Genomic DNA, 22,987 nt, shown 5'->3' with positions numbered 1-22,987 from the left:
CGCCCCACGCCCCTCTGCAGCCTCTGGCCCGCCCACAGCCACTCGCCGGAATCCGACCTCCTTGGAGAGGGGAGGGCGGTTTGGGGAGAGCCCCGAGGTCCCTCCGTGGCGGCGGACTCGGGTGAGCCGCGAGGAAACCCGGCGACGGCGGCGGGCTGGGGGCTGCCCAGGGACCCAGTGCGGCCAGGAACCCAGTGCCGCAGCCTCCCCGGCGCCCGGCCCGTCACTGTCTGCGAAGCCACCGCACATTCCATTTGACTGCGCGCGCCCATCCCACCGCTGGCACCTATGCAAGGTGCTTTGCACGTGCTCTGAATTTTAGTCAAACTTCAGTTTACAGACTGGCAAACCGAGGCTCAGAGCGGCGCCTAGGTGATGTGGTCAAGGTAGCAAAGTTTTGGAGAGGAAACAACTTGAAAGGAAACTCTATCCAGAACCTCGGGTGTCTTGCTGAGGTGTGTGGGACTAAACCGGGAAAGTCCGCTGGAAAACAGCGGGAGTGAATGAGGGTTCAGGGCTGCGGGGGGGGGGGGGGGGGGGGGGGGGGGGGGGGGGGGGGGGGGGGGAGGCAGGGATGAGGAGTCCTCCATTAATCCCAAAGACAACCAACCCATAGAGTGTAGAGAGGCAGCTCTTGCCCTCGTCACCACCATCCTCGGTTCCGCCCCTTCTCTTTTTCCCTCCCTGGGCTGCCACGTTTTTGGAGCTTACATAACTCGAGGAAGGCAGCCAGAGCTGATAACCGGAGGGCTGGCGTCAAGAACCGAGAGGCCAAAGCTTGATGGGCGCCCAGTTCTCCCTGTCCCAACTCCTTCCCCTCTTCCACTTATCTTCCTCCACAAGTCCTCAGACCCCTCTTTTCCCCAGGACCACTCTGCGTTACCCTGCACCTGAGTCACCCGCCCAAAAGAAAATTCTGTGGTTCTGCCTTTGCTTGCATCCCCACAAGAAGTGTTGACCACCGGAGCCTGGGACCCCTACCAAAAGGGTACAGGGGCCACGGTCTATGTAAACAAATTAAATAACCTCGTTATCAAGGCGGCACCTCTCTGGCAGCATTCACAAAACCAGAATCTGGCAGAAATGCATAAGGCCACGTGTGGGGCTCCTGAACTAAGGCCACCTCCAGAAGCGACCACTCCAAAGGAACAAGCCCTGCCATCTGGTCCAACCGTGACACTCCAGAGAGAGGGGCAGGGAACTCTGAGAAGGGAGTGATCACCAAGAACCAACGCGTGGCCAAATCCCTTTTTGACACCCACACCTGAGCTAGGCCCAGGTCTCCTCAAAGAGAGGCATAGAGACGTTTAAGGAAACTTCTGATAAAACGCACACCACAAGCAACTTTGCGAAAGAGAATATTTATTTTCATTTGTAGATTCATCCAGGGCAGTGGAGGCAAAACTGAAGCAGGAGCTTGAAATAGAAACAGGAGAAAAACCCTGCTGGTTAGCTATCGCGGGCCCGTTCTCAACTGGCTTTCATATACAGCCCAGGACTACCTGTCCAGGGGATGGTGCTGCCCACAGTGGCAAGGCCCTCATGCACAAACAATCAGGACAACTCCCCACAGGCCAGTCTTATCTCCACAGTTCCTCAGTTGAGGTTTTCCTCTCTGACGGATCAGGTTGACAACAGACGCTAACAGACTGTGCTTCAAATCACAGACTTTGTGAGCACAGGGCCACAGCACACATGCAAGACAGCAGACTCAGTGCGTCCTTGCATTGCAGGCCAGTGTCTGAAAAAGGCAGAGGTCTCTGGACTTCCACCAGAAGCCCCACCCTCAACCAGGTTTCCCAGAGAGAGCTGTGAAAGTGGGGGAGGGGAGAGAGAAGTACCAGCAACAGGACATCTCAGACTCAGCCCCTCCTCCCTCCTTCCATACTCTTCCTCGGAGCTCCTTTATGCCCCTCTTGGTCCTGAGCTGCTCTGCATCTTCTCATACTCCTCTCTTACTAGGCTACTGCCTCTGGCCCTGGCCACTGGGTATTTGGGACTACAAGGCAAGAGGCCTCAAAACAGATTCAAATGGTGATGATCCATCCCAGGGATACAATGGCAAGTTTATACCATAAAGTATATAAAGTTTATACCATGCATAGCATGGTCTCTATCTCCAAGAGCATCGTGTAGAATCTTTGGGTACCACAGGGACAAGTATATGTTTCAGGGAACAGCCTAGTAGGTTGGATGGGGCAGCTGTCCAAAGGAGATTTTAGTTTAAGGGACAAGCTGGGATCAGAAGTTCAAAGACAGCATGAGCAAGATAACAAGTCTTGATCTCAAAATGAAACATTAAATGCCGGGCGATGGTGGCGCACGCCTTTAATCCCAGCACTCGGGAGGCAGAGGCAGGCCAATCTCTGTGAGTTCGAGACCAGCCTGGTCTACAGAGCTAGTGCCAGGACAGGCTCCAAAGCCACAGAGAAACCCTGTCTCGAAAAACCAAAAAAAACAAAAAAACAAAAAAACAAAAAAAAAAAACATTAAAACAAAGAATATAATGAATAAGCAAAATTCTGGTGCCATTTTGCCTTTTTGGTTGTATGTATGTCATCTTTTTCTGTGCAGAAAGCACCAGTAATTTTAATTTCACATGACTATGAGCTGGTAGGACTATATGGGCTCTATGTAGCCCAGACTCGTCTTGTCTTAGTTAGGGTTTCCATTGCTGTGAAGAGACACTATGACCACAGTAACTCTTATAAAGGAAAGCATTTGATTGGGTGGCTTACATGTCAGAAATCCAATCTATTATCATCATGGTGGGACATGCAGTGTGCAGGCAAACATGATGCTGGAGAAGGAGCTGAAAATTCTATATCTCAACCCGAAGGCAACAGGAAGTGAACTGAGACCCTGGGCATAACTTGAGCATAAGAGACCGCAAAGCCCACCTCCACAGTGACACACTTCCTCCAGCAAGCCCACACCTACTCCAACAAAGCCACACCTCCTATGTGTTTAGGGAAGTCAATTACATTCAAACTACCACAGGTCTCTATACACCTGAGGATGACATTGGACATCTGATCCACCTGACTCTGCCTAAAGAGTACTGGAATTACAGGAATGTATTTCTTACCACACCCATTTTGTTAAAAGTTCTGTGATTTAGGCTCTTTCATCCTCCTTGTTCAGCCTGGTCACTAGGGCTGTCTTCAACTCTGGTTCAGTGGATACTGTTGCCATCAAAGACCTCAACTACATGGTCTACATGTTCCAGTATGATTCCACCCACAGCAAGTTCCCTGGAATAATCACAACTGAGAATAAGAAATCTGTCATCAGTGGGAAGACAATTTCCGTCTTCCAGTGGCAGGATCCTGCCAATATCAAATGGGGTGACACTGGTGCCAAAGACCAGTGGAGCCAACTGGTGTCTTCACCACCATGGAGAGGGCTAGGGCCCCTTGAGGAATGGAGGCAAAGGTCATCTTCGCTAACTCTTCTCCTGCTGCTGCCATGTTTGTGATAGAATGAACCAAAAGAAGCGTGGCACTTGCTCAAGATTGTCAGCAAAGCTTCCTGTACCAACAGCTGCTTATGTCCCCTGGCCAAGGTCATCTGTGACAACTTTTGCATCATTGGAAGACTCATGACCACAGCACATGATATCACTACCATCAAACGCGCGTGCGCGCACACACACACCCACACACAGATAACCCTTCTGGGAAAGTGTGGTGTGACGGTTGTGAGATTGCCTAGAATATCAACCTTGCATCCACTGGCACTGCCAAGGCTGTGGGCAAGGTCATGTCAGGGCTGAGCAGGAGCTCACTGGCATGGTCTTCAATATTCCTAACCACAATGTGTATGTGTTGTAGATCTGACCTGCCACCTGAGAAAGCTGCCAAGTACAAAGACATCAAGAAGATGGTGAAGAAGCTGGAGAGATGGCTCAGTGATTAAGAGCACTTACTGCTCTCACAGAGGACCTGAATTAAATTCCCAGAACCCACAAAGTGGCTCACAACCCTCAGTAACTCCAGTCCCAGGGGATCTGGTATCCTCTTCTGATCTCTTTGGGCATCAGGCACACGTGGTGCACTGACATATATGCAGGCAAAACACTCTTAGACAGAAAATAAACTGAAAATTGTTTTTAAAAAGTGGTGAGGCAGGTACCAGAGGGCCGTAAGGACGTTTGGGGCTATATGAGGAAGAACAGGCTGTTTCCTGTGATAATAGCAGTGACACCCACTCTTTCATCTTTGATGCTGAGGCTGACATTGCTCTGAATATCAACTTTGTCAAGTTCATTTCCTGGAATGACAATGAATTTAGCTACAACTGCAGGGGGTGGAGCTTATGGTCCACATGGCCTCTAAGGAATAAGGAGGCCTGGACCACCCGCCAGGAAGAACATGAAAGGAGGAGTAAGGCCCTTGGCTGTCGAGGCATTCCTCTCCCAACTCAACCCCCAACATATGTCCCCTGTCATAATTTTCATCCCAGGCCTCCATAAGAGAAGAGAGTGCTTGAAAAGCCCCGTTCCCTTGAATAACATCGATAAAGTTCATTGCTTCAGAAAAAACTTTTATGATTTTATTTGAAATTTCTAAAACTAGCTTTCAAATATTCTTCATCCTCTACTTTTGTTAACTTTTTAAAACAATTCTTTGGGGTTTTGGTTAATTATTCTACTTTCTGGGCAGTTTCCTAAACAACTCCCCCAGGAGTTAGCTGTCATCAATAAATTCCACTGATAACTTTGACCTCTAGCAACTGATCATGGGACTGCTTCATTTCCAAGCTGGGGATGACTAAGTAGCCATCTGGGAATCAAAGTCTCTCCCTCTTGTCCTTTCTCTCAACTCGTGATCCCATCCTATTTTAGCGACTCAGCACTGTCCTGGTGAACCCTACTTTGGATGCCAGTGCTGTTCTGGAGTCCCCAAGACCACTCTCTTTTTCAATGGTTTATCAGAAGAATTCCCCAAAGTGGTTATACTAATGCTCACAGATTATGACAAAGAAAGGTTGCGGACAGATTAAAACCCACAACAGAAGACTGTAAACGGCAGGGTACAGGGAAGATTGTGTATGAGCTTCCATTGTTTATATGAAAATGGAATCGGGTTGCCAGTACCTAATCCTTCCAGCAGTATGTGAGACAACATGCACCAAGCACTGTTCGTAAGAAAAATTCACTGAACCTTTGGAGTCCAGAACTTTTTTGGAGATACAGATACAGTTGACTGCCTATGTTGGTTGATGATAGTCCAAACATTCCAGAGGCCAAGGTAATCCTGATTTCTGGTCTAAGTCCCCAAGGCAAATCATATTGTTGGCATAGACTATTTGATGTAGTTCAAGACTTCTGTGCAAACAGACACTTATATTGAATAGGGTATTCCAAGGACTTAGAGACTAGCTCCATAGAGCCAACCAGCTCTGAGGTTTGTGTGTGTGTGTGTGTGTGTGTGTGTGTGTGTGTGTGTGCGCGCGTGTGTGAGTTGTCAGAAAATGGTGTTGGATTCCCTAGAGCTGGAGTTGCATGCAGTTTTGAGCCACCTGATGTGGATGCTAGGAACTGAACTGTGCTCCTCTGGAAGAGTGGGAAGACCTCTTAACCACCAAGTTCTACTCCAGCCCCAAATCAAATAGTTTTCACGGATGAACATGATACAAATCATCCAGATTTTCTGAATCTTTTACTACGAGATCGACTGCTGTAGCTGTTGATTCCCCATGAGGTCCCTTTTACCAACATTGTGCCCACCCTCATTATTGTTTGCTATGCATAAATCATAGCTGTTTGATTTCTACAGACAAAAGCCCTCAGCAGATAGGAGTTGCTTTTACACTAAAAGTTACAGTTCCCCGACTTCTCTCTCTTTCTTCCCTTTCCTCCAAGAAAGACAGATCATCAATGGCTGACTGGTATAACGGGATCGACTCTACAGCACAATTGACTGTTCTCAGAGCTACCTTCAAAGTCAAGCTGAGGCTGGATCCCAGACAAGACCATGTGCTACCTTTTCCTCTACCCTGTCCTTCTCCTTTCTCATCTCTTACTTTTTTTTCCTTCTGAAGACAACTCCAAGCTCTCAGCAGAGCATCTGCATGAAAGCCCCTAGTCTGCCTTAGGAGTCATAATCCAACAATAGGCACACGACCTGGCACATGGGGATCACTTTATAAATTATTATAGGATGAAAAAATTGAGAAAACTTCAAGTAGAACTCCCCTACAAATTATACACAACATCGCACAAGAAGCCTTAAGGAGTATTAGTTGCACACCCCAGCCCCAATCCCTTGCATAGTGGTGACTTCCTCTTGGGATGTGACTCTCAATTCCATAGTTCAGGGATGTAATCTTGTGGCTGCACCAGAATTGGCAATTTAAAACCTAAATGCTGGGCTGGAGAGATGGCTCAGCGGTTAAGAGTATTGCCTGCTCTTCCAAAGGTCCTGAGTTCAATTCCCAGCAACCACATGGTGGCTCACAACCATCTGGAATGAGGTCTGGTGCCCTCTTCTGGCCTTCAGGCATTCACGCGAACAGAACATTGTATACATAATAAATAAATAAATATTTAAAAAAAAAAACCTAAATGCTAATTTTCTCATTTACAAAGGCAACGAAGACTTAGACAGAAAACAAAAACAGGATCCTGTGTTATCTCCTAAGTCCCTATAGACAAATCTATATGTGAAACACAGTTCCCAGGCAAACAAAAGCCAGTGGAAGGACAACTCGTGAATGAGTTAAGGGCAAATGACACCGGCTCTATAGTGTCAGGTCCATCAGCACCAAACATGCCAAGACCACCGGCTCTGGGTCTTTGGGGAGGGCCTCCTGGGAGGCAGCTCAATGTCCTTTCTATCATTCTTACTCAGTCTCTCCTTTTTCTGGGGTCTATAATGTCAGTGTCTCCCCTATCCCAACCCCATCAGTTTTCCTTCAAAGTATGAGTAATACTTAAGCTTATATGTCACTTCACTCATCTTTCATCCCCAGACTGTCCATGTATTTCGTAGCTCTGTAACCACTGCCCCCATAGATTCAGTGAGAATACGTTTATTCTCAATAAATGTCACCAGTGATGGTGATCAACCTGTTTATTCCATGTTCATTCCTTAATTTCATTCTTAGGTGGCAGCCTTAACTTCCCATTAGGAGTGTATGCAAGGCATGGCAGTGCGTGTCTGCAATCCTAGCACTCACAATGAGGAGGCAGAGAATCGCCAAGAGTTAGAGAGCAGCCTGCATTACCTGGAGATTTCAAGAGCAGCCTGGGACACATGAACAGACTCCTGGTTCTGAATAACTTGGGGTCACAATGTTGTAGGCCTCTTAGGTTCACAACCTCTGTCTTTTTTTTTCTTTAAATTTCTCTGGTCAGTACCTATTTATATAGTCCAGGCTGGTCTTAAACTCACAATCTTTCTGCTTCAGCCTTCTGAGCACTGAAATTAAGGCATATTCTACCATACCCAGTTCTCTGTAACATTTCTGAAACCATAACATCTCCCAAAACTGCAGTGCTTAAAACATCCAATTCATGTGGGATTCTCCTCTGTATGCTGTGAATATGTTTTAAAACCATTGGTTAATAAAGAACCTGCATTGGCCTATGGCAGGGCAGAATATGGTAAGTGGGAAAACTAAACTGCAAGCAGGCAGATGCTATGTAGCCGAAAAAGGAGAAAGATGCCAGAACCTCACCGGTAAGCCACAGTCCTGTGGCGATGCACAGATTAGTAGAAATGGGTTAACTTAAAATGTAAGAGCTAGCTAGAAGTATGCCTGAGCAGTCAGCCCAACAATGTTATAACTAATATAGCTTCTGTGTCATTATTTGGATCTGGGCAGCTGGGAAATGAAAGTGCAGTCTCCGTTCACATCCAATGGCATCCTTCTGCCACCCACAGCCTAGCTTGCCTCCTGGAAAAGTCTATTCGCACCCCAGAGTTGCAGGCCTCACTCAAGTTCAGAGAAGAGAACTGGAGACAGAAAAACTGAAAGACATCCCAGACACATAGCCTGAGGCCCTTCCAGGAAGAAGCAGCCTCTCCTCCCTTGGGCAGGAGTCCGAGGAGTCATGCTGCTAGCATGCTTTCCTGACAACCCAGAAACCTTGGGAAGTCCCCAGGGCAGAAAATCATTAGCCAAGGCAATAACTAAGGGTGAGTCGTAGTTCTCAGTAAACAATGATCTGCTGGCTAAGCCCCGCCTAGGCTACCAGTGCTTATGAGGCGAGACAAACTGTTGTTCTGTTCTTAACTCAAGGTCCTACCTGGCAATAAGTCACAATGACTCAGTGTTCAAATCCAGAATGGTCAACCCAAGTGGGAGGAGGTGAGGAGGGTTTAGTGAAGATGTGGAGTGGAAGTTGGGGGTGGAGGGCATCCACGAAGAGCCTAGTTCCCTATTCTTTGAGCTTTGAGTGTAAACCAAGGTCTTCCTTTTTCCTGATCCCTTAATCTCCTAGCACTGGCACTTCCTAATACTTCCAAGCCCCAGCTCTGCTTTCCCATACCCAAAGCTCTTGTAGACCCCACCCTAGCCCTCCCAGCAGTCTGGATACTTGAGAGGGGTCAGTGACTCGTGTGTCCCCTGGGGCTTCAGCTGGGCCCGGCTCCTGGACAGTATCCTAGGGCTGGGGGCACTAGGAGCGACAATTCGAACAGTCTTCTCGACAGCTGGCCTAGCCCTGTTGCTCCTACTTCTGGTCAGCTTCCTGGCCTTTGACCTGCTCCATGGGTAAGTGACAGGAGGCTGCCAGGTGGGGGTCCCAAGCACAGGGACAGATGAGCAGTTGCCTTGACCTGCCCTCTTCTCTCTCCACAGGCCCCCAGGTCCTATCCTGCCACGACACAGACTTCTTCCAATGGGTCAGAGCCAGGGGGCTGGTGAAGGTCCAGGACAGCAGGCAGCTGCCCTCTTCCACTCAGGGCTGGTCTCAGGACTACTCGGGTTCCAGGATGCACTGCTCCTGCTGTTCCTGGGCCTGGGTCTGTTCTTGGGAGGCTCTGGTATACCCTTAGCCCTGCTGGGCCTGGCTTTCTGCCTCCATCCTTGGGCCTGAGGGCCCTCCGAAAACTGAATGCCTTCTAAAAATACACCAGCCATTCTGCTTCCCCGGGTTTCTTCTCCTCCATGCTGAGCCACACGAGGGTAAGGTGGTGGGGTGAGGGTAGAGTGCTCCACTGTGTTCAGCTTGAACCTCAGAGGCCTCTAGTTCCATAGTATGGACATTTGAGAACTGGGGCTGAGGCTTAGGGCAACAAGAGAAGGCAGAGAAAAGGGTGGATACAGCAACCAACTCCAGCCCTGCAGTTTGAGGCAGCCATCAAGGAGGGACAGGAGCGGGGAAGGCTTCCTATAAGCAAGGAGAATGGTTTCTGTGAGGTTTCCTGAACACTCCTGCTAGCCTAGAGGGTCCATAAGTAAGGGACTCAAGAGAGCCTCACACTATGCAGTAGCTCCTGTCAGCTGGGCCCCGCCCCAGCCCGGGTCATAATGGACTCCTCTGAGGGATGGTGGGGTGAGTGAGGGTGAGATTGGGACCTGGCTGCCAGGCTGGCCTGGGCACAGCAGGAAGCATCATGACTTAGGCAGCTCTGCCCAAAGGTAAGTCCTAGGCCCCAGTTCAAACCCCAATCCTGCCTGCGCTGGTATCCTCCTAACCCCTGCAACCCTACCTATCCGGAGGTCCTGGGCATCTCCAGGGCTGCTCCTGCAGCTGGCCTGGCCCTGTCCACAGGTGTACCAGCCGTGATGCAGCAGCCACGAGTGGAGACGGATATCATCGGGGCTGGCGAGGGACCCCAGCGGGCAGTGCCCTGGTCAGCCTGGGTCACCCGTCAGGACTGGGTGCGCTGGTGGGCATGCCACTTGCCCCGGAGCTGGTCTCAGTGGTGGAATACATCAGGTTGGCGGCAACCTCTACAGCATATGCTATGGGGTCTGGAGGGGACACTCTACCTGCTGCTGTCCCTGATGTTATGTCATGCACTCTTCACCACGGGCTCCTACCTGCTGAGCTCCCTGTGGCCTGTGGTGGCTGTGGTGTGGAGCCACCTGCTGCCAGCTATCCTGCTGCTGGTACTCAGTGCCCTGCCTGCTCTGCTCTTCGCGGCCTCCTTCCTGCTGCTCTTCTCCACGTTGCTGAGCCTTGTGGGCCTCCTTACCTCCATGACTCACCCAGGCTATGCTCAGGACTTGGACCAATAGAAGGGCAACCCCATCTTACTGCCTGTGTCTGTTGAGCCCCGGCCAAAGGCCTGAGTCCTGTGGGGAGGGAGGGCAGTGGAACCCCAGCAGTTCTCAGACCCCCAATCACAAGCACAGGTGGGGGCCTGGCATCTGGGCCATCTACCTTAAACTCATGTTGGTGTCATGGACAGGACAAATGGTTTAGCCAAGGACAAGAGCTTGACCACGCCCCTGAGAACACCCATACAGAAGTGGTAACGTCCGTCACTTGGTCTCCCAGGCAGCATCTTTTTGTCCTGCCACCTCAGCCTTTCCTGCTTCAGGCTTCCTGAGTGTTTCCACTTGCATAACCCTGGTCTTATCACTCTGTACATTTGTCAAGGATCCTCTCTCTCTGCTTCCAGGAGAAGAATAGAAGACTCTGGAATGGGCCTTACTGAAAGATAGATAGATAGATAGGGGTGGTCCTGGTCCAAAACCATGGGGACCCCACCTCACTCACCTCCCAGAAATGAAAAATAATCTAATCATCAGTCATCGTAGTAAGTTTCATGTGTATGTGTGTGTGTGTGCACACGCATGCTAGAGATTGAACCCAAGGCTTTGTGCATCCGCATACACTCCGCCCCTACACACATACGGAGCCTCCAGATCTGTTATGAAAGAACAAGTCCCTTTTCAGACACCCACAGTTTGGCCAATTCTTTATTTCTGAACCTCAGTGTTAAGTGTGTTCCATTTTTTTTCCATAGGATTGTTATGATCCAAAGTTAGTATCTATTTACAAAATACTTTGTTTTGTTTTGTTTTCCAGACAGGGTCTCATGAAGCCTGGGATGGCTTTAAACTTACTAGTTAAGTAAGGATGACTTTAAATTTCTGATCCTATTGCCTCTACCTCTAGAGTCCTGGGATTAAAACTTGTGCCACCATGCCTGGTTTTATGAAAAATACTTTTTAAGGCCAAAAAGCAGTTAAGCTGTTTTGGCCCCAAGAACATTCTTCAAGTTCAAAAGGCTGTTTGATCCAGAAGCTTGATGACGGAGCAAGTTTCTCTAGGAGTCCAGAGAAATTCTCTGTCCTAGATAGAATCTCAGCCCTAAAATATCTAGCACAGGATGGATGGTGTGGACCAAATGCAGAAGGTTGTGTCACACAACCTCAAACTAGGCAGATAATGAACTATACTTGTGCAATGCTTGGCGTTGGAGCCTGGTGCCAGGAAGGGCTTACAAAACTGTGTGAGTAGGAAAACAACTCAGGGATTTACAAAACTGATTAAGCAAGTTGCTCACATCCCAGAAGGTTTTGGATCATCCATAATTCCTCGGAGTGTGGCTTCTATGATGACCCTACCAAAAAACCTTTGAGCATTAGTTACCAGATAAGGTGACAGACATGTTAGATAGTTTGCACACAGCCAGGGCCCAACTAACAGTCTTTATCCATGCCCGACCCCCTACCCATTCCCTGCTGCTTCCCAACTCTATTTTATACCTAACCTTAAAATCTCTGCTTCAGAAGCTCTAGGCCAAAAAACTCTTCGGCCACCCACACACTCGTGCACCTTAAATCATGGTTCACTTTGGCCAAAACCTGCTACAGTCTGGAACTCTATATGTTATTGGTTAGACATCTCTAGTTTCAGTGTCTAAAACCCCAAACCAGCCCCTCTTTTTCTTTGTAGTTCCCCCTGCAATAGGACCATGTGTCAAGGCAAGACATGGAGATGCTGTTATTCTTGTGGTTACCATGCTGTAACCTAGTCCTGTCACATTCTTGCTCCATGGATCTATCTATCTATCTCTCTCTCTCTCTCTCTCTCTCTCTCTCTCTCTCACACACACACACACACACACACACACACACACAGAGCCACATATACACTCCTCATGTAGTTCAGACTGTCCTCAAACTCACTATGTAACTGAGGATGATCTTGAACTTCTGATCCTCTTGCCCTTACTTCCCAAGGGCTGGGGTTACAAGGATGTGCTACCATGCCTGGTTTAATTGTTACTGGTGATCAAACTCAAGGTTCCCTGCATCTTAGGCAAGTATTCTACCAACTGAGCTACATTCCTAGCCCCGATAGGTCTTTCTAAACTTCATTTTCTACATGAACATAAAACAGACACTCGACTTGGGGCATTAGGCTTGCAAGGTGAAGTGCCTGAACTAGCCCCTAACACCACTATATACACATGCATACATACATATGTACATACGTATGTGCATACACTGTGACTGTTTTGACAGGATCAGGACAGCAACTCCTCAGTGTTAAGGCCAGGCTGTTTGAGTCCCAGATCACTCTAACAGGCGACTAAGGAGAAATCCACATTAGAGATGAAGCTAAGTACTAGTGATGTCATATGTCAAATGTGTCTAGTTATCTAGATATCTGGAGGGCTGGGACTTCAGAGTAGTCTGTAGTGGGAATAGAGACTAAGAAGCCTAGCCTGGATCTTTTACTAATCTAGCCATGCCTTGCTGGCCAGGTATATCACTCCAGAGACCTGGTACCATTCTAATTAAGGGGAGAGGAGGTTTTAACCAAGACCATATGCACAGGATGGCAGGGAACACAGTGCAGGTGAGAATACAAAAAGCCTTTTCCCTCCCCTCACATCAAAATACATCTTCCACCCTCCTGACCTGCTGGTGTGGGGTAGGGCGATGCAGTGAAACTGGCAAGCAGATGGGCAATCCTTACCAAATGGGACACTCATCCTATAACCCAGAAACGAAATGAATTCTCGCAGAGGTCTTCGGGGAGTGTTGGGGGGGGGTGTCTCAATCTTCAAAATGTGGTCCCGGGAAGAGCAGTATAGTCATCCCTTAGCTCTTTAGAGCTATAGAGACTCTGTGGGGGCTGAAGAGATGGCTCGGCAGTTAAGAACACTTGCTGCTCTTTCAAGAGGATCCTGGTTCAGTCCCCAGAGCCCACATGTCAGCTCACAACCACCCGTAACTTTAGTTCTTGGAGATCTGATGCTGCCCCCTCCTCTGTGGGCACCAGGCACTCATGTGGTGCAGATGCATGCAAGCACTCATTCATGCACATGAAATAAAACTTAACAGCAAAAAGTAGACTCTCAGGGGCTAAGGATGCAGCTCATTTGGTAGTGTTAGCCCAGCATTCAGCCTGATCTCCAGCACTACACAAACCGGGCTGCTAGTTCTTGCCTATAGTCCTGTCTACCACTTGGGAGATGAAGAACCAAAGTATAAGACCTTCCTCAGCGAGTTTGAGGCCAGGTTGGAATACATGAGACCATGTCTAGAAAGAAAAAAGCAAACACTCCCTGCCCCCCCTCCCAATCAAATTTGACAGCTCTATCTTAGGCCTGCTGAGCTAGAGCCTGCATTTTAAACCCCGTGAGGCGACAGGTGTCTGAGAGGCACTGCATTGGACATACGGTTGAGGATTTCACTGCGCTGTTGTTGGGGGGCAAGGAGATAGGAAGAGCAACGCATGGGGGTGGAAGCAACCGGAGCAGTCGTGAGATCTTAGTATGAAATACGGTTCTTGTGGCACACATTTAAAATGTATAGAAGCACCCACTGAGACAGTGGGGCTGATCTATTGGGAGCTCACCAAGGCCAGCTGGACTGTGACTGAAAAAGCATGGGATAAAACCGGACTCTCTGATCATGGCGAACAATGAGGACTGATGAGAAGCCAAGGTCAATGGCAAGGGGTTTTGATCCTACTTCATGTTCCGGCTTGGTGGGAGCCTAGCCAGTTTGGATGTTCACCTTCCTAGACATGGACGGAGGGGGGAGGACCTTGGACTTTCCACAGGGCAGGGAACCCTGACTGCTCTTTGGATTGGAGAGGGAGGGGGAGAGGAGTGGGGGGAGGGGGAGAAGAGTGGGGGGAGGGGGAGGGAAATGGGAGACTGGGAGGAGGCAGAAACTTTTTTTTCCTATTCTCAATAAAAAAAAAAATAAAATAAAATGTATAGAGGCACAATATTTCTTTTTGCAAGAAAACAAGGCAAGAAACAGAATGGCGCGCATGACTAGTGCCGGGCAAATGGGAGTGGGATATAATGTGAGACACCTTCCAGTAAAAAAAAAAAAAGTTTCAACATAATTCCGGAAATTCCTATAATGTATGCAAAGCCATCCACTTTAAATGATTTTAAAATACAACCTGATGGAGAATGGGAATGCTGGTGTCAAAGTGTTCTAAGCTTTCCAGTTGGGACAAGAGGAAAGAGGAGTCCCAACTGACCTGATGTCCTGGACCACTGGATGAATATTTTTGCCTGCCCTTCCTCGTCTCATCTACAGTTTTTTCCCCATGGGGTTGGGATAAGGGGCTGGGATCCACCAGTGGTTTTAGCCAGATAAACCGATCAGGCATGGCTTAGTTGATTCACACCAACACAGTATCCTGATACTGAGTGTGTGTGTGCGTGTGTGTCCAATACAACCTTTCTCTCACTGCCTCGTGGTCCAGGGTGAAAAGAGGAACAGTCTGAACCTAGAAGGACCTCTAAAGATGGTCAGAGGGGAAATGCATGTATCTAGGTCCTCACGGATGAGCACGCCTGACTGAGCGGGACCAACAGAAAAGAGGTCCCTAGAAACCTGGGAAACTTTGCAGGCTCACTATTCTAAGACTAGACTCTAGAGGGCGTGCTCAAGGATGACTGGCCCTTGGCCAAAGGGAGGAGTGAGGAAGCCTTGGCATCCAGGTCTTGGAAGCGACCTGAGAAGGGACAGAAGGAGGCCCAGAGTCAAGAGTGACCACTGGTAGGCATGCTCAGATGTACTCAAGGGCAGAGGCAGGGGGACAATCACTAGCATAGGGGTGTGTCCTGAATTGCTTGGCAGATGCCTGGTCTAGGTGGTTCTAGGTGGTGTCCTCTGGAAACCCAGTCTGGCTAAGGGCAGAGGAGTCATGAGGGCAGCTGACAGGCACTGAGGTGGACTGATGTGTAGAAGGACCTGACACTGATAAGTCCCAAGCCCAGCCTGGGCTACAAAGGCCATGAGCATCTACAAGGGGGAATGATAACCGTCCTGGACCATGAAGCTCCCCAAAATCCCAGCAAGGGGAGTCTGGTGATCAGTGTAGCAATGCATGCACCCCGGTGAAGATCTGTAGTTCTGGCTGTGAAAGGTCGGCCTTGGCTAGGGTGTCCCAGGGAAGCAGGATTCCGCAGGCTTGGACCCAGCCTTAGGGTGAGCAGGGCAAAACTTGGGGGCCATGGAGACATAGCAGGTCTAGCATCACCAGAGTGACAGTTTTGTTGCCTCCTCACCTACTTTCCTAAATCTCCAGCTTGGCTACCCCAGCAAGAGAAAAGCCAAGACTGGGAGGGCTCGCTGATGACAATCCCGAGAGGGCCAACTGCCTCGGTGAGAATCTGGATACGATTAACTCTGTAAAATTTTTTGGGGGGCTGAGTCAACATTTCCATTTATGTTTTGCAATGAAACCTTTGCTTCCTTTATACTGATATCTCTCAAATATTTTTCACCTTAAAACTTAAAAAAAAAATAGGGCAGGGAATGTGGCTCAGTGGCAGAGCCTGGCTGATGGGTGATGTCCAAGGTTTGAGTCCTGGTACTGCAATAAAACAGTTTTAAAAGAGATTCGTTTAGGGGCCGGAGAGATGGCTCAGTGGTTAAGAGCACTGCCTGCTCTTCCAAAGGTCCTGAGTTCCATTCCCAGCAACCACATGGTGGCTCACAACCTTCTGTAATGAGATCTGTGCCCTCTTCTGGCTTGCAGGCAGAGTACTGAGAATACTGTATACATAATAAATAAATAAATCTTTAAAAAAAAAGAGAGAGAGATTTGTTTAACATCTGTTATTTCTACCACAGTTTCTCCCCTGCCATCAAATGTCAGGCCCCCAAATAAAATGGGAGACGGTGGTGTACACATCAGTAGTTCCCGCTGTATGCCTGCATGCACAGAGGCCTCAAGAACACCAGCTGTGTCCTATGAGACAGGAGCTCTCTTAGCCTGAGTCATCCATTAGGCTAGAACAACTGGCCAGCCAGCCTCAGGCATCTGCCTGTCTCGGCCCCACCAGTACTGGATTCAAGTGGGCACCACAATACTCAGCATTCTTAAGTAAGTTCTGGGAATTAAACTGATCCTCAAGCACTTCAGCTACTGAGCCCAACAGTTTATGCTTTAAAATAACCAAGTAGTATTCTAACGGGTTGTATACTCAGTTTATCAGTTCTCCTGTTGATGGATGGGCATGAGTCATTTTTAGCTGTTGAAATTGCAATGGTGAAGTCTTCCTATGAGCATGTTTTCATTTTGTCTGGGTAAACACTTCAAGATGAAGTAGCCAGATCATACAGACCATCTTTCCCGTGTTAGCCATTCCAGCAGCAAATGGTGCTACCTCATATAGTCTGCATTTGCCTCTTTCCCAGTGGCTGAAAATGTTGAACATCTTTTGATGTGTTTATTTACAATCTGTCTTTTTTCCTTAAGTGTTCAAACTGTTTGCATTCCCTTAAATTTACTGTTTTTTTTTTTAATCCTAGATACGTGTCTTTTATCAGATAGTAAGATTTGTAAAGACATTCTCCCAAGCTACGGCTTGCCTTTTCTTAACAGCTTTTGGGAGAACAGGCATTTTACATTTTAATGAAATACACTATAATGAACTACACTTGTGAATTGTCATGTGTTGTTTGAGCTCACGGAGAAGCTGGCTCTGGAAGCAGGGTTGCCTCTCCCCACACCCATTTGGGACCCAAACAAGTTTGTCTCAAAGTTTCTTCCAATTTCCCCTTGTCTGAGGGTGGACATGGAGGGAGAGAAGTTGCCAAACTGCCCAACATTGTATCTACTCCACATTGAGGTGGCCTGGATCATGGAGATCCCCCAAAGGCCAGCATGGGGGGAATATGGTGCTCAATGTAGCAATGTGCACACACACACACACACACACACACACACACACACACACACACACACAGGATATGTGGCTCTGGCTGTGAAAGGTCAGCCTTGGCTAGGGTCTCCCAGGGGACTGGGATTCCATCTAAGAGGCAAACTATTTAATAGAGGTTACTAATGCTTATCCATGTCATAAAAAATGAAAATTCAGTCATGGGAAAGCTCATTTATGGAGAGAATGTTCAACTGGGTACTCTGATGGCCTGCCTCAACTTCCCCACTTGGTTTTTGCTGGATGTTGTGCCTGACTTGATGACATTACCGCTGTTGTTATTTGTTTTACTTGGATGCCCACCCAAGGAAACACACTGTTCTCCCTAGGATTCTTGCTTTTGGGAATGCCAGCTGGCTGACTTGAGGAGGCTTCCTCAGTATATTTCTGCTTGGTGTTTTGAGCATCCAGTTTGATGGCTAGCTTTCATTTGCTCGTTCATTCCCCTCACCCCATCCCTGACCCTCCCCTCGAGACAGGGTCTTTCTATTTAGTCCTGGCTGTCCTGAAACTCACATAAGTTATGTAGAACCAGGTTGGCCTCAAACTCACAGAGATCCTTCTGCCTTTACCTGGCAAGTGCTGGGGTTAAAGGCGTGCTACCTGGGTTAGCTGCTCTCTCTTGTACTTCTCTCCCTCTTATTTTTTTTGTTCTTCGAGACAGGGTTTCTCTGTAGCTTTGGAGCCTGTCCTGGAACTCTCTCTGTAGACCAGGCTGGCCTCATACGTCACCACCACCATTTATTCTTCTAAATTACTTTTTATTACTTTCTGTGTAGGGTGTTTTGTCTGCATGTATGTCTGTACACATATGCTGTTCTCTTGTCCACAAAGGCCAGCAGAGGGAGAAGAGGGCATGGGATCCCTTGGAACTGGAGTCACAGCTGTGAGTCACCCTGTGGGTGCTGGAAACTGAGCACAGAATCTCTAGAGGAGCAGCCAGTGCTCTTAAACACTGAGCTCCTCTCCAGCCTGCTACTTATTCTGCTTTGGTTTTCTATAGAGTAATAAACTGTCACTCAAAACTGAAAATACAGCTATCAGAGATCATTCTCTGGAGTTTATGGCACAACAGCATATCAAAATGTTATTTTATGGGCTTGGCATGATGCCACATGCCTTTAGTCCCAGCACTCAGGCAGGCAGATCTCGGTGAGTCTGAGGTCAGTCTGGTCTACATAGCGAGTTTCAGAGCAGGTAGGACTACATAGAGAGTCCCTGTCTCTAAAAAACTAAAATAAGAAAGCTATGGATTATGCTTTTGATGTTAAATTTAGAACATCTTTGTTGCCTAACAACAGGCTACAGCTATTTTCCCTAGATTTGTAACTTTAAGTTTTACATTTTGGGCTTTGAGCTGTATTTACATGGTGTGAATTGCAAACTGAAATGCATTTTCCCCCGGTGACTATGCAGTGATTTCTTCACTTTCTAAGTCCATCCTCTACTAACTCGCCTTTAAAGTTTTTATTTTATCCTTTGTGTGTAGGGGTGTTTTGCCTGCATGGACGTCAGGTTTGCACTTGTGTGCCTGGTGCTCACAGAGGCTAGAAGGAATTCCTGGAACTGGAGCTACAGATGGTAGTGGGCCACCCTGTGGGGGGCTGGGAACTGAGCCCAGATGCTCTAGAAGAGCAGCCAGTGCTCTTAACCTCTGGAACAGACAGTTGTGAGCTGCCATGTGAGTGCTGGGAATTGAACCTGAGTCCTCTGGAAGAGCAACCATTGTTCTTAACTGCTGAGCCATCTCTCCAGCCCTCTAGACCACAGATCTGTGCCTGTCTCTACCCTCTGAACGTAGCTTCATCAAAATTTTGTTAACTAGCTATTCTAGATCCTTTGTTTCATATCAAACTTTAGAATTACTTTAACTTTTGCAAAATTGTTTATAGCTTGGCTATGATTCTATTGACTATCTAGACCAATTTGAAGAAATTATCTTTTTAAAAGGTGGCATTTTTTGTTGGTTTTGTTTCGTTTTGGTTTTGCTTTTTTGGTTTTTCAGACACCCCTAGCTGTCCTGGAACTTGTAGATTAAGCTGGCCTCATAGTCAGAGATCCATCTGCCTTCGCCTCCCTTGTGCTGGGATTAAAGGCGTACACCACCACTCCCAGTTCAAAAAAATTAACATTTAGTGTGTGTGTGTCCATTGATGTGGAGGCCAGAGTACAACTTGAGGAAATCTGTTCTTTCCTTTCACCATTGTTAGGTCTCAGGCTGTCCAAATATCCAGAAATGAGCTCAGCCTGGACTATAGGAGGATTTCTGGCAGAGTAAAACTAACATTCCTCAGGAATTTATGAAGCTGGTTTCTGTCTACCAGGAGTCATTTCCCTTACCTCTGGCAGAAGGGGCACATGGTTCCATTGACATGCACCTACGACTGCATATCAAAGCCCATGCTGGCCTCCAGACTCCCAGTCCCTAGTTACAAGCACTTGCTATGTATTTCAAAGCTCCCAACACTAGCCTCCTGGCCCTTTGCTCCCCCAGCCACTCACCCCTTATAAGGGTCATTCTCCGCTGCTCCTGCACTCACTGTCTGGCTCTTCTCGCCATCCTCATCTGCTTGCTCTCCCTATGCTCTAGTTTCTATGTCTGCTTAGCTCGACTACTCCCTCCCACTCTCCCGATTCCCCAGTCCTGGCCATGTCCAGTCTGCAGGCCACCTTTAGTCTGCTTTCTCTCGAAGTCTTCCAGATGCCTCTGGCTGTTTTCTCATATCTACAATAAGAACCGTAACCGTATCATGGAATGGTCGTGTCTGTAGTTTCCTTATTTTTTCCCTTATATTCTGAGACAAAGTCTTCCTGTGTGCATAGTAACTAACTTGCTAAATTCACGTAATACTTGGATTTCCTTTAAAGTAATTTTCATTAGACTATTTACATAGACAATCCTGCTATCTGCCAGTAAGTCTTCTTGCTGTCCAATCTCTATGACTTTTACTTAGATCCCCTGTGCAATGACTGGGACTTCCAATACAACACCGAACAGAAATGGAGAAAGTGGACATGATACTTTCTGATCTTCGGGGGAAAGCATCCAGTCTCTTTTGTCAGTATGATGTTAACTGGGAGTTTTTGGTCTTATTACTTTTAATTTTTATGTGTATTTTGCCTGTACATATATCTGTGCACCATGTGTGTGCCTGGTACCCTGGGACTAGAATTACAGCTGGTTGTGAGCCACTATGTGGTTACTGGGAATCAAACCCAAGTCCTCTGAAGAGCAGCCAGTGGTCTTAACCATTGAGCCATCTATACAGCCCTCATTTTGCTATTTTTCATCCATTCACTGGCTGGAAACAAAATTTCTTAACTGGGTAAAGGTCATTCATCAGAAACCTATAGTAACCTAAACTATGTTTAATGGTGAAGATTTGAAACCATTTCTTTTAAATAAAGATTCGGTTAAACAGGGCTGGGGAGATGGCTCAGTTGGTGTGAGGCTTACCCCTAGCACCTATTGTAAGCCAGGCATGCTGGAATGCTTCTATCCCAGCATGGCGATGGGATGCAGGGTAGGAAGGCAGAGAGGAGAGGGTCCCTGAAGCTGATGCGGGGAAGCCAATGAGCTAATCAGTGAGCTACAGATTTAGTCAGTGTCCCTGTCACAATAGAGGAAGACACCTAACGCTGACCTCTAACTCCCAAATGCAAATACACAGTGTCTGTGCACCCACATACACAATTCAATTAAAAAAAAATCCAGTCATAGGTAACTAAAAAACAGCTCTATATCTTTGCTTGCATAAGCAAAGGGTGTGACGTGGAAGTTTGATCTAGTCTGGTGGGTGTGATTGCCTTTGGGTAGTGGAGCTTCAGAGCTTTCGGGTGCTACACATATTTTACAAGGACACATCTTAAACATCAATTCAAAGATTGGAATGATTTTTAAATCCTACTCATTTGGTTGAGTGAAAAAGTCCAATTAAAAAGAATGCCTATCAAATGATTCTATTCATATAAAATCCTAGCAGATGGTACCAATGGCTGCTTGGGGACTAACGTAGCGAAATACGGGGAAGTTGTAGGCAGGGAGAAGAGGGAGAAAGTATAAGATAATTTGGTTACCCTGATGGTGACAACAATCTTACGGATGCACTTACCAAACTGTGCGCTTTAAGTATCTCCATCACATCTAATAGCTATTTAACGTCTACTTCCTTGTGATGAGAAAGGATATACTTTCACAATTTTATGGCTGGATGTATTTCAGCACAATGTATTTCATACACTCTCCATAACCGGGCAGTGCTTTTATTGGAAATCTTTCAGTTCATCAAATTATCTAGGGAAAAAAAAAAACCTAGTAGTTTCACTTTCTTAAAAGAACTTTGGGTTAGTTCAATCCCCAGCACTGACGCCAGGAAGCTCACAAACTGCCTGTAACTCCAGGTAATATGATAGCTCTCAGACCTCCCCCTGCGCACACACATGTGCACACACTCTCTCGCACACACACACATACACAAGAACTTTGGGTCATGGAGGTAGATCCGTGTGTAAAGGGGCTTGCTGCACAAGCCTGACAACCCGAGTTCAATCCTTGGATCCCACATAAAGGTGAAAGGACTCCAAAGTGGTCCTCCGATCTCCACATGTGCTGTAGCACACCACTCCCCTTCAACACACACACACACACGTAGTTAAGCAGCCCCCCCCCCCCAGAGTAAAAGCTGACATGAGTGCACACACAGTGTACTGCTTTTCAGTAGTATCTTCGAATGGAATGGACCTGTCCTTTGAAAAGCATGGTTCTGTGCACGAGGCAGTGAGAATCAATGGTTCTGGAGACAATGAAAATTGAGTTCTGTCCTGATTAGCCAACAGTGGGCCTTTCTATTGGGGGCAACTTAAGCTTTTACTCATTTTTATACCTTAAAACAGAGTCCAGGAAATAACTGAAATGTAAGTTCATGTATAAGGCTATTTCTTAACTTTTCAATTGTATGACAACCAAAATTATATCTTTTTATTCTATTTTAAAGTGTGAGTGTATACATCTTACTTCAAAAAACTTTAAAAGGATGTAAGGTAACTTTTAACCAAGGGGTTGTGGCACGGAAAGTCTGAGTAAATACAGGGCAGAAATTAGAAGATAGGGAGAATGCAGACAGTATTAAGCATGCCTGCCTTGAGGTGGCTTATAGTGTGAGTTCTCAAGTTTAGAATTCAAGAAACAAGAAGAGGCTGAGAAAGGCTTAGGAGGGAAGGTGACACAGAACTCTGGAGAACAGGATAGCCAGCAACAGAGAAGGCCCATGAGGCTGGAAAACTCAGTTTTTTTCCCTGGAAATCAACGCAGGTGTTGTTTCTCCATCAACACTGGAGAATCAAAGATACAAAAGTCTCTGGAAGGAAATGAAGAAAGTGACGAGGTACCAGACAAACTGCAGCTGGAGAAAGCTTCTCTACAAACAAATTTTTGATAATGAAAACAAAAAATCCATTTCTGCAAAAAAATTATCTTAATTCTTATCTCTATAAAAACAAACCAAAAAAGTTTTTGTCTCCCTTTAATCCTACCTGTGTCTCAGGCACTGTGCTGGTGCTTCTGGTCTCCTGGCTCTCAAAGGGTTTTATTAACTGTTTGTGACCATCTCCTTAGCACCACTGCATGTTAACCATGTCTTCTACTAATCTACCAGATTGTTACTTGAGATCAACATTTTTCTGACCAGTTTTTCTGTTTGGGTGAGATGTTGTCCTTTTCAAAGGTTTCATTAACAAGAACAGAAATGAATCCAAGAACTCTTTTAATTCAAATTTAATGGGTCCTTAAACACCCACTTTCTGCCCCATTATCACTGTCATACTCCAGCCCTTCCCCTCCCCTATTTCAAAGCTGAGCCCTTGAACTTCTGCTT

The 22,987-nt window shown here is 47.0% G+C and overlaps 2 protein-coding genes and 1 pseudogene across 2 annotated transcripts; all 3 read left to right on the top strand.

Annotated features, from left to right (window-relative positions):
- The first annotated feature begins 2,794 nt into the window (after nucleotides 1-2,794).
- Nucleotides 2,795-4,344, top strand: LOC126494864 (glyceraldehyde-3-phosphate dehydrogenase-like; annotated as a pseudogene).
- Nucleotides 4,345-5,127: 783 nt separating this feature from the next.
- CUNH20orf141 (chromosome unknown C20orf141 homolog) lies at nucleotides 5,128-9,071 on the top strand. The gene is made up of 3 exons (XM_050132306.1): nucleotides 5,128-5,145; nucleotides 8,525-8,721; nucleotides 8,809-9,071. The coding sequence occupies exons 1-3, from the start codon at nucleotides 5,128-5,130 to the stop codon at nucleotides 9,044-9,046; spliced, it is 453 nt and encodes a 150-aa protein (XP_049988263.1). The 3' UTR covers nucleotides 9,047-9,071.
- A 46-nt stretch (nucleotides 9,072-9,117) lies between these two features.
- Tmem239 (transmembrane protein 239) lies at nucleotides 9,118-10,194 on the top strand. The gene is made up of 3 exons (XM_050132294.1): nucleotides 9,118-9,135; nucleotides 9,515-9,582; nucleotides 9,666-10,194. The coding sequence occupies exons 1-3, from the start codon at nucleotides 9,118-9,120 to the stop codon at nucleotides 10,192-10,194; spliced, it is 615 nt and encodes a 204-aa protein (XP_049988251.1).
- Nucleotides 10,195-22,987: the final 12,793 nt, after the last annotated feature.

This window comes from Alexandromys fortis, unplaced genomic scaffold (assembly GCF_014885135.2).
Source record: "Alexandromys fortis isolate MF-2015 unplaced genomic scaffold, M_Fortis_MF-2015_v1.1 scaffold_6, whole genome shotgun sequence".
NCBI classification, from domain to species: Eukaryota; Metazoa; Chordata; class Mammalia; order Rodentia; family Cricetidae; genus Alexandromys; species Alexandromys fortis.
The sequence above is the reverse complement of the archived record's forward strand: the minus strand, read 5'-3'. Positions and strand labels throughout refer to the sequence as shown.

What these genes read in the sequence shown, in the direction of transcription:
- CUNH20orf141 (XM_050132306.1), top strand. An exon ending in GCCTTTGACCTGCTCCATGG is followed by an intron (nt 8,722 to 8,808) that starts GTAAGTGACAGG and finishes CTCTCTCCACAG; the next exon opens with GCCCCCAGGTCCTATCCTGC.
- Tmem239 (XM_050132294.1), top strand. An exon ending in CATCATGACTTAGGCAGCTC is followed by an intron (nt 9,583 to 9,665) that starts TGCCCAAAGGTA and finishes CAACCCTACCTA; the next exon opens with TCCGGAGGTCCTGGGCATCT.